Source organism: Otolemur garnettii, unplaced genomic scaffold, assembly GCF_000181295.1.
Source record: "Otolemur garnettii isolate 467f Iridium unplaced genomic scaffold, OtoGar3 scaffold00099, whole genome shotgun sequence".
Classification (NCBI taxonomy): Eukaryota; Metazoa; Chordata; class Mammalia; order Primates; family Galagidae; genus Otolemur; species Otolemur garnettii.
Window position 1 is genome coordinate 1,998,168 of NW_003852494.1, and position 15,425 is coordinate 2,013,592.

The window sequence follows — 15,425 nt, forward strand, 5'->3', positions numbered from 1 at the left end:
ATGCATGGAGTTGGGATCATAATCTAGCGGTTTCCTTGGCTCCAGCTACTTTCCTGAGAACCACAGTTTTACTGCTGGGATAGTAATAATCTTTTTTCATAGTTACTGAATCAGTGCCCTCTGAAATTTAAAAAAGAGGGACTCTTCACCATGAAGCAGACCTTGACTTCCCGTAAAGAAGGGTTTTTTTTGGGGGGAGGTCTCACCACCACCCCTATTCCAAAACAAGGGCCAAATAATTTTGAGACAAATTGCCAATACCTAAAAAGTAGGTTGAGGACAGACAGACGCTCACTTCCATCTCCTGATTTGTCTTGAGATTAGTAAAACTCTGAAGTTGGTTTTGGCTTTTCAAATTTTCGGACACCATCCAAGCCACCCTGCCATTGATGGACACAATGACTATCTTTTAATCTTTCTGGATTAGGGGAAAAAAATGAGGGGGCTATATTTCAGGAGAGGTAAATAAGTTCTCCTCCTTTGTTGCTGAACCCAAGAGAAACCAGCTGGGTGAAAACAAATGCTGATGAAGGAGTTCAAAATGTTTTAATATTTTTATTTTTTTTTCCAAGAGAGGACTGCAGGAAACAAAATTTGCAAAGAATTGACTTACAAACAGGTTGTCGCCTTCCACCCTTCGCCTTCAAAAGGTTTCAGCCACATGCCTGGGAACATTAAACACACGATTGCTCAACATTATTTGTTGACAAATTCGGAGCCTCACCAAATTGAGTTGTTAACCACTGTCAGTCCAAAACAAAAGGCAAGGCAGTCAGAAAGCATGCAATGCTCCCAGCCTGGAGGGTCATCAGTCTGTCAGGATCTCAGTGGTTCACTTTGAGTTCCAAAGGCCCATTTGTGTGGCACCTGGCCTGAGCCCTGCCTCAGAGGCCCAAGTTATCTCAGAGCTGAGTGACCATAGAAGAGGAGAACAGAAGGTTTCTTGGTGCATCTAGAACTCCAAAATCTCAAGGACTTGAAAAAGTAAAATGTGAGGGTGGGTGGAAGTGTCCTAAAATTTGTTTTTCTCCTGGAAAAAAAAAAATCAATGGGGGGGAAAAATCCAATGGTGGGGAAGGGGAGAAGTAGGGTAAATTATTTGCGATTTCCAAATAGATTCACTCATTAGGAGGGAATAGGGTGTGCTGGCATTACCTTTGCCGGGAAGGCTGCTTTCACTAGAGCCATTGGGGGAAAAAAAGATAAATATGAGAGACGGCAGTTTAATGAATGATCATTTGGACCATCCCTATCGCTGATCAACCTCACTGAAGTTAAAAGTATATCGTGATTGTTGAAACATTATATTAAAAGAGCAAACAGGCCACATATCCACTTTGGTGTGGTTCTTGCATCACTCTTCATATCTTCGGAATGGGAAGAAAAGGGAGAGTTCATCTACAAGGAGGGGAAAGGGAAACCCACCAGTCAGTCCCCAAACTCCTGCATGTGTTCTGGTCGCCTTATGGGCAATGACACTGCAAGATGAGGTCACCTATCATCCAGCCCAGAAAAATTAGATGAGTTAGACATAAGCTTTCTAAACTCAGGGGAACCCTGAAGTTCTCTAATCTGGATGGGAGGGTCCTCTACCTTGGGCCACAGAAGCAAATTCTTTCTCCAAGAAAAACCCACACCATGGAGCTTGAAAACTGACAGTTTCTTCTGTCCCACCCCCTACACTTGGTTTCTAAGCAAAGCCATGTTTTAGGACTTTTACAAAACTATTTTTAAATGGCCATAACCTTCTTAAGAAAGCTCTAAGGGATGTAAAGAATTAAGCTGTAGTGAGCTGACAAGGAGCCCTGGCATTTTATCTGGCTTCTAGCACTCTCTCCCCAGCGCCTTTTGTCTGCCTTGGCTCCTAAGACATAAACAATTGGGCCTTGTAGCCAAGCCCCTCTCCAAAGACCAGAAATCAAAGCAGATTAAACAGCCTGCCACTGGTTCTAGCCTGCCAACCCCCAGCTGTCAGCCTGCTTCAGCGAAACCAGATGGGGTCCCCACTCAGAAGATAGGGACAGTGGGCCCTGGGAGAGGGGACGCTGCCATAATCCACTTGAATGCAATATTCAACACAAGCTCAGTGGGTCACTCTGGGGTCTGCTCCATTACCCTGCCTCCCTCCTCTGCTGTAGGTGGGGGAGGGGAGCTGGGTTCCTAAGAGAATAAGGGGACCCGTGAATCCACTGAGTTCTACAATCAGATTCCCAGGGGGAGGAGACGGCTGTCCAGCAAGTTGCCAAAGACTTTAGAAATACCAGCCTGACTGTGGCTTTCAGGAATTGCCTGGAAAGTCCTGGGCCTGGCTTCCCCTTCTAGATTTCTCCTTTTCTGTGCCATACCTGCTAGTCTGCTCATGCACAAACCGCCTGTTCTTTAGGGCCAGCCAAAGAACAGTTGGCCAGAGCCCCAGTCAGCACTTGACCCAGACTGTGTAATATGACCACTTGTGCCCAAACAGTGCCTTACTCCTGAATATCCTGGGATACCATCTTCCAGACCAGACCCAGGGCTGGCCTTCCTCAGGTGTGACAGGAAAGGTGGCAACTGAGAAGTAAAGGAAGAAAATCCATGAAATGAGGGCCTCACATGGGACCCTAGTCCAGACCCAGGTCTCTGCAAATCCAGGCATCCCAGGCAACAAACGTGCCGATGTGAAAATGTGCACACACCCTTGCAGCACCATGCCACTGACTTCGCCTCCAGGAAGCCTTCAGACAAGGTCCCACAACACCAGGACTGTGAAGAGGTTCAGATATACATGTCATAGCTAAGACTTTTACTCATATCTATGATTCCACACAAACCAAGGCCTGAAAACAAGATCAGTAAAGTCAGGGACTCTGGGCAGAGCAGCTGCCTATGCAAGACATTTCCTTGGAGTCCAGAAGCAGCAATACCTTGCTGGGGCAAAATGCCATCTCCAACACAAAGCCCAAGAAGAAACGGTGTGGTCTATGCATACAATGGAATATTACTCAGTCATAAAAAGGAATGACATACTGATGTGTGTTACAATGTGGATGAATCTTGAAAACATGCTAAATGAAAGAAGCCAGTCACAAGAGGCCACATGTCATACGAGTGCATTAGAGCATATCTCTAGAATAGGCAAATCCAGAGAGACAGAAAGTAGATTAGAAGTTCCCGGGGAGGAGGGGAAAGGCAAAGAGGGAGTGACTACTCATGGGTGCAGGGTTTCTTTTGGGGGTGATGAAAATGTTCTGGAATTAAAACCCACTAAATCATGCACTTTAAATGATGAACTTTATGTTATATGAATTATATCTTAGTTTTGAAAAAAAAAGTAAATATTTGAATTGCAATGTAAATAAATAAAGAGGAAGAAGAAGAAGAAATGGGCCATTTTTATCCTAGGCCTCCTCCTATGTCTCCCAGTTCCAGGCCTGGAGATGCCTGGTCAAGTCCCCACATGGGAAAGAGGGGACAAGCTCCACGCTGCTGCTGCTTTTCAGGGGAAACTTTTGAAGTGGAGGGTACATGTCAGGTGTCTGAGCATCAGTCCTGGGTCCGGGAACATTTGGTGGGGAAAACTCAGTTTCTAACCCGTTACTATCAATGCCAAGGGCAGAAGAAAGCCTTGAGCCCAGGGAGCCAGGTATACTCACCCCAAAGGCCCTGAGAATGGCACAGAGACAGGACCTGGGGTTCACAGACACCAGCATTCTCAGGGATCTCCCTAGTCAGAACTGGGGTCTCCAGGAGACGGTAGGGCCAAGACTTGACCTTACACCATGCCAGGCCCTCTATCCAAGGTGCACATTCAATTTCCAAACAATGGCAACAAGATTCCCCCAATCCCTCACGCACATTTCCACGTGTGAGAAGTAGGAGGAGGGGGAGGCAGAGTTCCTGATTGCTCATGGTACTTTCTGAAGAGATACTTCCTTTTCAACAAGGGGTTTTAGCTGCCACTGGCCAGGAGGCAAACAGAAACTCCATGGCCTCTGGTCGGGCTCTTGCAGGCATCCCCATGGGCCTGAGGCAGGAAGGGAGACCTGCAGAGGGCTCCAGAGTGACCTACTGCGTACACCCAAGCACCAGGCGGAGCTCAGGTCCAGATACGTCCATGAGGAGAGGGAAGCCTCCTTACCCGTGTCCTGTCTTCGATCTCATAGATGCGCAGCTGCATGGGCACGTTAAAGCTGTGCAGGATGTTTCCGCCGAACACCAGAGAGTCCACAGGGGTGTAGACTGCGTGGATCCAACCTGGGGTGGGAGGCCAAAGGCAGGATGAGCAGCTGGCCCCCTCAGGGTCCCTCACTCACAAGGCTATAGGGAGGGTCACCAGCACGCAGGAGGGCACAGGAGGCCTTGACATCTGGTACAGAAAGTCAAGGCTCTTGGCCAACTGAGAGGACTCAGACTGACAGCTCTGAGTGGAGTGGCCAGTGGCTAACTGAGTCAGGGAGTGGGAAGCTGCAGATCAGCTCCTACCTCTTGAGGACCTTAATGACCAACGTTTCCTCCCTGGACCAGGCAGGTCCTTGACTCTACCTGCATGTGGGCCAGGGAGGTAGAGCCCTACCCCCAGCCTGCACACCTGTCCTGAACATTTTCCTGTCATCCTAGCACATGCCAGTCTCAGGAGAGATCACAAAGGGTGGCTCAGACTCACAACAAAGGAGTAACATCTTGTTAAGAGCTACAGGACCCAGACACTCCTCTGCCCCAGTCCACCTTCTTGTCCTCAGGCCCATTTCTAGGTGGTCTTTTTGGCCACACAACACCTGCACCCCCCACACCCAGGTTCCCCATCCAGAGCCAGGAATAAGAGTCTCAGGACTTTCTAGGCCTCAACTCATGAATTCTCTACAAAAGCCCTAAAAGCAGAATATACTACAACTACCTCTGTAAGTTGACCACTCAAGGGACAGTAACAAACTGGCCAACATACAGAAGTGGTCAACATAAGGAACTAGGCCTACTGTACTGATATGTACTTATGTGGTAAATGTCAAATCTATGAAAGTTAGGTCAACTTATGGAGGTGGTCAGTGTAGTGGGTGGTCAGCTATGGAGAGGCAATCCCAATTTATAGGATGAGGAAACTGAGGCACAGGAAAATGAAGTCACTCATCAGAATTTCAAGCCCAGGAAGTCAGCCTCAACTCACTCTGTAAAGGCTGGGAGACCCAACTCGGTGGTCACCTGCCAGACCACACAGCGCAGAACTAAGGGACAGGCAGCATTATAATCAACCCCAATTTACAGATAGTGAAACTGCGGGTGAAGGGAGGTAAGCCACTTGCCAAATGAAGTCACAGCTGGCAAGTGACAGCAGCTCTGTTTTTAGCCACTACACTGCATTAAAGGCTTAGCGCAGGCCTGTGCATCCCAGGGGACAGGCACAGAAACATGTAGGGGCACCAAAAAAGAGAAATGCAGAGAGAAATAAGGAAGCAAAGACAAGGGCAGACAGAGGCAGAGAGACAGCGAAAGCCACAGGGCAGGGGTAAGCAGATGCAAGGCATTGCGCCCCAGGAGCTGAGCCTAGTGGAGGCTGGCCCTGAGGCCGCTGTCCTCTCTTTCTAGCCCTACATTTAATTCTTTGTTTCTTTTTTTTTTTTTTTCTTTTTTTGAGTCAGAGTCTCACTTTGTTGCCAGTGGTAGAATGTCATGGCGTCGTAGCTCACAGAAACCTCAAACTCTTGAGCTTGAGTGATCCTCTTAACTCAGGCCTCCCAAGGAGCTGGGACTACAGACAACTGCCATATCCCCGGCTAGTTTTAAAGACAGGGTCTCGCTCTTGCTCAGGCTGGTCTTGAACTCTTGAGCCCCGGCAATCCACCCACCTTGGCCCAGAGTGCTAGGATTACAGGTGTGAACCACGGCACCTGGCGCCCTGCACTTAATTCTTTCACTCTGAGTTAAATTACAGTGTGGTTCTGGCCTTTTCTCCTAGTGAGCTGAAACATGCTAGCCCTGAGTCATGGTGGCCACCACTGCTGGGGGCAAGGCTGCCACCTGGGAGAGCAACACAAAGACTGCAAAGCCACTGCTGGTACCTATGCCAGACGCTCAGTGGCTGGTCCTCCATGTCAAGGACAGTGCATGGAACAGAGCTGGCAGTTCTCAGGAGAGAACAAGGGAAAGCTTGTCACCAAGAGCCCAGTGCCACCCAACTCAAGAACAATGGTTTTGCTTATGGAACCTCACTCTGTGCTTAACTCCCCAGGCCTCCGATATGTCTCAGAGGTGGCCAATCTGTTGGCCAGGCGTGCTGTTGTCCTGGCAACTACCAAGACCCCAGAGTCCCTCTTCAACCACCTGTACCCTCTGCACAGAAAGAGCATGGCTGCTACCATAAGAAGACTCCATCTCCACATATGCTTTAGCCCCCCACCTAGATGCCTCACTGACCTGCCCTATGTTTACTGCTGTTAACCATCAGTATTATTTAAGCAACACTTCCTAAGACTGGAACCTGGGAACACTGAGTTCAAGGGACAGGCTTCAGGACTGTCCCCTCTCCCGGGGACAGTAAGAAATGGGGGAGACCATCCCCTCCTTTGTGGGGAACTGATGAACAGGTATTCTGAGATACAAACAACTGCCACTGATACCTGCAGTGGTCTCAATCTATTGTGAGGGCTTGGGAAAAGATGATGCCCATGTAAATCCTTATTTCTCAGCCCATTGAACGCCCCTGTTCTAGCAGGGAGATAGGCACACACCTGACTTACAGCTGTTACCTTGATGTGGGAGCAAAGAGAAAAACAAAAAGAGTTGTTGCTATTGCAAGTGAAGGGGAGATAGGAGGGGACAAGTAATCTATATGCCCAGACAGTTGAGGGATCTAGAAGCTTCTTCCTAAGCTAGGGCCTCACAGGGGTCAGCCTCCCCCCACATTAGTCATTTCCCAGTCCCTCCCCTGCTCACATCTGCTTCATTACTGACATGTGTCCCTCAGGAAGAACTAGGAAGCAGAAATAACAGTGGTCACAAGCCCCATCCATGCCCCAATGAATAGGGCTGGAGAGTCTGGTATCTGTCTCCTGCTTCCAGACAAGAGTCATTGACAATATGAAGGCAATAAACAGAGGCTATCTGGGCCAAGTGACAAAGGACAGAGCCAGTCATGGAAGAAAAGCCAATGACCCACAAAACCTACTGACAGGGTATTGCCATAATCCTGAACCCAGAGGCTCCTGATCCACATCTGCCTCCAACTTTGCAGAGGGTGCAGGGATAAAACCAAAGGTCACAGAACTCAGGGGCACCTCACAGACACCCATGACCCAACCAGCCCCTGACTTCCTTCATGAGCACCAATGTGCCAGAGCAGGTTTGGGGCTGGGCACTGCGGCTGCCAAGACGCAGCAAGATAGCCTCTCTTGGGCGGCACCTGTGGCTCAAAGGAGCAGGGCGCTGGCCCCATATGCTGCAGGTGGTGGGTTCAAACCCAGCCCCCAGCCAAAAACTGCAAAAAAAAAAAAAAGATAGCCTCTCTCCTTAACCTCACAGCTGGTTCCAAAAGCTAGTCATGTTGTTCTACACCACGTTACAAAAACAGTGAAATTTCACACTGACAACCTGAATTATTTCCTTTCCAAATGGGAAGATGAGCATGTGCTGGGCCCCACTCCCACTTGGCTACCTGGGTAAAGCTGAACAGCTGCCCAGCTTCCCACGGCCGCACCACCTTCTGCGTCACACCCTGCCTGCTTTACTGCTATCCCCTTCCCCGTCCTAGACCCGCTTCATAGATGAAACATCTGAGGCCCAATCATGTTATACCGTAAAGGAGCTACTACCTCTCGGACTTGCTGGAGCCTGGAATCACCTGGAGCTACCATGAAGTTTGGTTCTTGGGTAGTTCTTGCTACAATGTAAAGATAGGAAATGCTTTCAGGCCAGCCCAAAGATCAAAGATCTCCAGGGTCCTTCCCAGGGACTCCCACCCTTATACGTGACAAATAAGGTCCCCATACTGGGCTCCAAACCCTGCCTGCCACTTTACTGGACACAAAAACAGGAGGCAGGGACTCTAATTTACCTACCCAGCCCCTCTTTCCCACACCACCTGGAACTAAGTGGGCCCTCAAGAAAGTTTGTTGGGTGGCACCTGTGGCGCAAAAGAGTAAGGCACCGGGCCCATATGCCGGAGGTGGCAGGTTCAAACCCAGCCCCGGCCAAAACTGCAAAAAAAAAAGGAAAGGAAGTTTGTTAAGTGAGCAAATAGTTCTTCCGAAGTCACTCAGCCAAGAAAGGGGACCAGATCCTAAGTCTCCTGAATCCCAAGCTAACAGAGTTACAGATATGTGTACCTAGGAATGTGAGCTTTGAACTAGGCACATCTGGGTTCTCACTTTGACCCCGTCACTTATTAACTATAAAATTTTGGGCCTCAGGTACCTTCTTTTTCTTTTTTTGGCTGGGACTGGGTTTGAACCCAGCGCCCTACCCTTTTGAGCCACAGGTGCCGCCCATCTTCTTTTTGAGAAGAGTCTCACTTTGTTGTCCCCAGTAGAGTGCCATGGCATCATAGCTCATAGCGACCACAAACTCCTGGGCTCAAGCAATTCTCTTCCCTCAGCCTCCCAAGTAGCTGGGACAACAGGCACTTGCCACAATGCCCGGCTATTTTTTTTTTTTTTTAAGAGACAGGGTCTAGCTCAGGCAATCCACCTGCCTCAGCCTCCCAGAGTGCCAGGATTACAGGTGTGAGCCACAGCGCCCGGCCGAGGTACTTTCTTTATTTAAAAAAAAAAGGTAAAGGGATATTAAATTTTTTCCTCACATGCTTATAGAGAAGATAAATAATGTATGTGAAATGTTCATTGTTCAGGATTGTCAACTGCAGTTTATCTGGGCTGACAAAGACAGAGGGGGAGGCTGAGGCCACCATGTGGTCAGGATGCTGGTGGCACATCAGGTTGGGATGGAAGGAAAATACATCACATGGCTCATTCAGGTACATAAGGTCTGGACTTCCTACGACTTGGGCATGACTTCATCTCCATCCTTCCTCACTACTAAAGATAAGGTTGGAGCCTGGTGCCCGCCAGACACTCCTGGCTCTGGCTTCAACATTCCTCATCCTGATGATGTCCTCTCAACTCCTCTGCAGGCTAGCTAGCTCAGCAGGACAGATGCAAGCCCTTTTCTCTGGGTCAGTGGTTCTCAATCTTCCTAATGCCGTGACCCTTTAATACAGTTCCTCATGTTGTGGTGACCCCCAACCATAAAATTATCTTTATTGCTACTTCATAACTGTAATTTTGCTGCTGTTATGAATCATAATGTAAATATCTGATATGCAGGATGTATTTAGGTGACTCCTATGAAATGGTTATTCAACCCCTAAAGGGGTTGCAACCCACAGGTTGAGAACTGCTGCTCTGGGTCATTCTACTCTGTCACATTTAATACTCTTCCTCTTCCAGGCAGCTTTCCTGGATTACACAGGGATAAGAACTAAAGAACAAGCACCCCAAAGCACAGTCATTACCAACCTCTCTATCCTTAGACACAAGAAGAAAAAAGTTTAAACTTCATCTCACAAAAAATTTTGCCATTTTGGCCAAGCGTGGTGGCTTGGGGGGCCTAGCACTCAGGGGGGCCAAGGTAGGTGGACCACTTGAGCTCAGGAGTTTGAGCCCGGCCTGAGCAAGAGAGAAACTCCATCTTCTCTACTAAAAATAGAAAAACTAGCCAGGTGTGCTGGTGGGTCCCTGTAGTCCTTGCTACAGGAGGCTAAGGCAAGAGGATTGTTCAAGCCCAAGGGTGTGAGGTTGCTGTGAGCAACGCTGATGCCACAGCACTCTACGCAGGATGACAGAGTGAGACTGTCTAAAAAAATAATTATTATTATATTTTGCCATTTAAAATGACCAGCATGCTGGTACGTGCCTGTAGTCCCAGTTACTCAGGAAGCTGAGGCAGGGAATCACTAAGTCCAGGAATTTGAGGCTGCAGTGATCTATGATAATATCACTGCACTCTAACCTGAGCAACTAAGTGAGACTTTGTCTCAAAAATAAATAAAATAAAATAAAGTAGGCCAGGCACAGTGGCTCACGCCTATAATCCTGGCACTCTGAGAGGCCTCAGCAGGTGGATTTGTGGGAGCTCACAGGTTCAAGACCAGCCTGAGACATTGCAAGATTTTGTCTCTAAAAGTAGCTGGGTGTTAGGGTCAGCACCTTTAGTCCCAGCTACTTGGGAGGCAAGAGGATCGCGTGAGCCCAGTAGTTTGAGGTTGCTGTGAGCTATGCCACAGCACTCTACCAATAGTGACAAAATGAAACTCTGTCTCAAAAAAATAAAGTAAAATAAAATAAAATAATAAAATAGATAAAATAAAACAAAATAATAAAATAGATAAAATAAAATAATAAAATAAAACAGAACAAAATAAATAAAATAGATATGATACAATAAAATAAAATATTACTAACCCATAAGAATCACATGAGCTTGAAGAAGTCCCCTTGACACTTGGAGCCCTTGCTCAGTGGTTAGGGCCCTGGCTATATACACCAAGGCTGGAGGGTTCAAACCCAGTCCAGGCCTGCTAAACAATGACAACTACAACGTAGTGCCTGTAGTCCCAGCTACTTGGGAGGCCAAGACAAGAGAATCGCTTATGCCCACAAATTTGAAGTTGCTGTGAGCTATGACACCACAGCACTCTTATGTCCAGCTTTCTTTTTTTTTTTTTTGCTACAGTTGTCATTGTTGTTTAGTAGGCCTAGGCCAGGTTCAAACCTATCAGCCCCAGTGTATGTGGCCAGTGCCTTAACCACTGAGATACAGTGCCAAGCCTTATTTGTTTGTTTGTTTTTTTAAATAACACTCATCTTTAACAAAATTACAAGTCCAATAATTCAGTATCAGTTCCCAACTTTCTTTTTTCTATTTTATTGGTGCATGAAATCCATGCCTGGGAACCTCTGGATTATTTTGCCTCCCCCACCCTCCTCTAGAAAGATGACAAAGTTCAACTATCCCCTTCCCACTTTTCAAAAATCCAGAAAAAAGCTGCTAGCATCTCATTCATGGACCCTTAGGGCTGGAAGTCTTTGCTGAGGTCTAACTTGACTCCTACTTGCTGCAATTCAAATCCACATCTCTTCTTCCTACCTTTAACAGAGGGTCACATGCCTGCTATGGTCTTATGGTCTTAGATACTACTTCTCAAGACCTCCAAATTGCTTAAGTCACCAAAATCAACACCCCTCCTACCCTCTGTTCGGGCAAAGTGATGAGGCTCCATCCAGGTCTGCATGATGCCTTGAGAAAGGGACTCCAGGGCCTGTCCCCTCAGGGTGAGGAGGCCGACCCTCGGGGAAGGGGTTGGGACCCACCCTGAGGGTCCGGAGTTCAGCTCAACCCCTCCACCGTATAGAGATGGGATGGCTAAAGTACAGAGAGAGGAAGAGACCAGGGTTATAAAGACAGTCAGCAGCAAGGCCAAGTGCACTGCAGCATTCCACAGACTCCACCAGGGCCCATCCACTAATCCCTGAGCACATTTGAGAATTCTCCATTCCACATCTGTAGGGATGGATGACCACCAAGCACAATCCCTCTGTCCAAAGCAGGGGTCCTTCCCTGAACCAAGCAGGTCTAAGGCCATAGTAACAAAGTCACCCCACCTTTCCACCTCCAAATTCCCAATTTCCTTAAGAGAAGCTTCCACCTTTTGCCCAACTTTCTTTCTTTCTTTCTTTTTTTTTTTTTTTTTGAGACAGAATCTTAGTTGCCCTGGTAGAGTGTCATAGCGTCATCATAGATCACAGCAACCTCAAATTCTTGGGCTCAAGAGCTCCCCTTGTCTCAGCTGCCTGAGTAGCTGGGACTATAGGCACCTGTCACAATGCCTGGCTAGTTTTTCTATTTTTAATAGAGTTGGGGTCTTGCTCTTATTCAGGCTGGTCTAGAACTCCTCAAGCAATCCACCCACCTTGGCCTTCCAGAGCGCTAGGATTACAGGCATGAGCTGCTGCACCTGGCCTTGCTCAACTTTCTAAAAGAACACAGAAGTGCAGCCCCAATTTCCCCAGTGGGAACTGCTACCACAACCACAACAGCCCCTTCAACTGATGACACACACTAGTGCTTGGTGTCTAGACTCTAGGCCAGCTTTTAGCCCAGCTCTCGGAAACCCAGGTTATGATGAGCTTTTCCATCTAATAGATCTTTGTGGCTTCAAAGGATATATTATTCTCTGGTCTGAGCTTCCACCCCAGTGGTAGAATCTCTGCAAGTTCCTTGACACACCCATAGCTACCTTCTACTTGTATAAATCCAGTGCTGTGGCGCTCACTGCCTAACAGAACAAGTTTTTCCAATACCACTTGGCTATACCTCTTCTTCCTGAAGATAATCCTTCACCTGGCTGACTGCATTACCATATGCCTTTACTTCCTTGGGTAAAACAATCCAATTCCAGCTTCAAGCTCGTCTCGCCTGATGTGGTTTCCAGATTCCTCTTTCTCCAGCTGGACTTACTCTCCAAAGCACGATGACCAAGAGCAACAAGACTACATGTGGCCTGACTCCCTCACTCCATACAGTGGAACTGTCACCTCCCTCATTCCGGGTAAAATGCTTCCATTAATGCAGCCTAAATTTCCTGAGTCCTAGTTCATAAGCCACATCCACTGGTGACTCAGTCTGTAACCAGCCAAAAGGCCTTAGTGCATCTACAAAGAACTATACACAAGTAAGTGTTACCTCACTTGGTCCTCCTGGCTATTCTGGGAAGTCTTAATCTCATTTTACAGATGAGAACACTGAGGCACAAAGAGGTGAAATCACAGCTTGTAAGTGGTAGAGTCAGAATTCCAGCGGAAGTCCTAATTGCCCTCCCCCAGAGCCTGCCTCAGGGTAAACCCACCATCATTACCTGAGGACCACTGTTAGCACCTCACAGAAATCTCCACAGGAAGTCCCGGGGAAGCACTCAAACTTCCCCTGAATGAGGAACCCAGGCTTTCTCTGAGGGAGAGAAAATTCTAACCCACCAGCAGGGAGAAGCCAATTAGATGGAGCTGAGGACTCCTCCCCTTGGGGGCTACCCATGGCCATAGCCATCAAACCCATAGCCCCAGAGAAACCCTCGTAGCCTAAAACCCTGGCTAAGGCTACAGGGAACCCATCACCAGCCCTGCTGGAACCTACCGGAAGGGATGAAAAATGTGTAGCCTTGTTTCAGTTCAATTCTTTGGCATCGTTCCACACGGTCTCCCAGAAAGATGTCACTCTGTTTGCCTGACAGCACCCACTCCTCATACAGCTCCAAATTGTGTAGGGTTGGAGGAATCAGCCAGAAGATCTTAGGAGGAGAAGGAGGCAGCAGTCAGCTGAGGATCAGGCCAAACTCCTTGATTTCTTCCAAGCCCTGACACAAAGAGACAGTCTCACCTGCCAGGGGGTGGGGGGGTGTGGGGATGGGGAATAATCCATCCCCCTAGGCCCCCAAGACCCCTAGAGGGTCTCTGAGGACACAAGGAGGGCTATGCCCACCTTTAGGGAATCTCCATTCCAGATGAAATACCAGGCTGGGAATATTTTCTGGACTGGGTGGAACATTCTTTCTCCTGAGCCACAGGACTGTCTAGGAGGTGGGAGAAGGAGAGTGAGGGAATTTCCTAAGTTGTAAGATAAAATGGCCCAATAAATAAACCCAGCTTGTGCTCACTTTGGAGAAAAAGGAAAAACATCTGGAATCAAGTGGACTGTCTTGATTTCAAAACACTGGGTTAAAACAAACGTGCATGCAGACCCCGACAAGCAGGGCGGCACACACCTACACCCCCACAAGGCCACACACTCAAAAGCAAATAGGGCAGGAGCACCCTTCACTGCACACCCCACAGCCTTTCTCAGGGTGACATCTGTTACCGGTATAAAATGTTCTTGGAGGTAAGTGGTGCTGGCAGCTAGAGAGGTTAAAGGTCCTAGGGCTGAAGCTGAGGTGACAGCCAGGAAAAATGAATGTTGAAGGTTTTGGGGAGCCAAATTGGGGTTGAATCTGACCTAAAATGCTTAGAACACTGGACTGAACTAGCTGGAGGGTATGAATGAATGATTAGGTGTGGTGTGATAGAGCTGACCATGACCCTTTCCTCCAGGAGGACGAGAGCCAGGAGATGGTTCCAGAGGAAGCAGTGGCCCTGAAGTACCCACAGGGCAGGGGCTGGCTAAAGGAGGGGGTCAAAAGGTAGGAAAAGATGAGTGAGCGCCCCCCACACCCCCCAAATAACTGCAGATACACAGAAAGTTGAGGCAACTTCACAGAACTCACCTTCCCACCCCGGAAAACATGGTACCAAACAGAAGTGCCTCCAAAGTCGATGTGGAAGTCAGTGAAACAACCTTTTACGCTCATCAGACAGTACCTGTGGCACAGAAACAGGGGGACAGAAACAATAATTCAAGATCTAAACCACAAGAGGTGAGCACCCGGCTTCTGACGCGCCTGACCTGGTGCCCTTTTATAAATGCTGACACTGGGGGATTTTCTTTTCTTCTTTTTTTAATACCCGAATCTAATTGGAGTTCCCCACGGGGGAAGCCCCTAAGATCAGGTGATCAATCTCTAGCACTGGCCACCTACCCTAGATGCTGAGAGCTTGACAGTTCTGTTTTCAGGTTCCCAAGAGAAGTGACAACTCACAGGCCAATTCATTACTTCCTCACAGCTGGTTTTTACCCTTGCCTCACCCCTACCCAACCCAAGTAAGAGGATTCCTTCCTGCTCCTTCACTGCTTGGATACCCACAGCCTCCATGGTGGCAGCTGGGCCCCTGGAATTCAGTTGTAAACCACCTGCATGGCTTGCCAATTACCAGTCCCCATTCATTTCTGCATTCCAACCAGTGGTCTGGCTATTTGTGAGCTTGGGCATCAAGAGAAATGCATAAGGACGCATAAGCCCCTTCCCCTAAGGATGCAATACTTAAAGGAGCAATGTACAGGAAAAGTCAAATGGTAAGACAAACTGCAACTGGTTGCTGAATAAAATCAATGCAGCTAGAAAGGAAAGAGGTACCAGCCACAAAAGACCACACAGTGGCTGATTCCATGTATAAGAAATGTCCAGAGTGGGCAAATCTATAGAGACAGAAAGCAGATCAGTGGTGGCCAGGCGCTGGGAGGGGGGGTATGGGGAATGACTGATAATGGGCAGAGCGTTTTATTCTGGGGTGATGAAAATGTTCTAAAATTGATCATGGTTGCGCAACTCTGTAAATGTACTAAAACCCATCAAATTGTATACTTTAAAATGTATGTGAATTTTATCTCAATAAAACTGTCTTTTAAAAAAAGTAAAGAAATTGGGCAGCGCCTGTAGCTCAGTGAGTAGGGCACCGGCCCCATATACTGAGGGTGGTGAGTTCAAACTCAGCCCCAGCCAAACTGCAACATTAGCCGGGCGTTGTGGCGGG

The 15,425-nt window shown here is 48.0% G+C and overlaps 1 protein-coding gene across 1 annotated transcript in view; it reads right to left on the reverse strand.

The window, feature by feature from the left end:
* Window positions 1-15,425, reverse strand: part of KDM2B (lysine demethylase 2B) — a 148,196-nt gene that overhangs the window by 83,655 nt on the left and 49,116 nt on the right. Inside the window, exons 7-9 of the mRNA XM_023516829.1 lie at window positions 14,282-14,375; window positions 13,156-13,309; window positions 4,118-4,233 (exon numbers count right to left, since the gene is read on the reverse strand). Coding sequence (XP_023372597.1) covers window positions 4,118-4,233; window positions 13,156-13,309; window positions 14,282-14,375 — 364 coding nt within the window. The remainder of the gene's footprint in view (window positions 1-4,117; window positions 4,234-13,155; window positions 13,310-14,281; window positions 14,376-15,425) is intronic.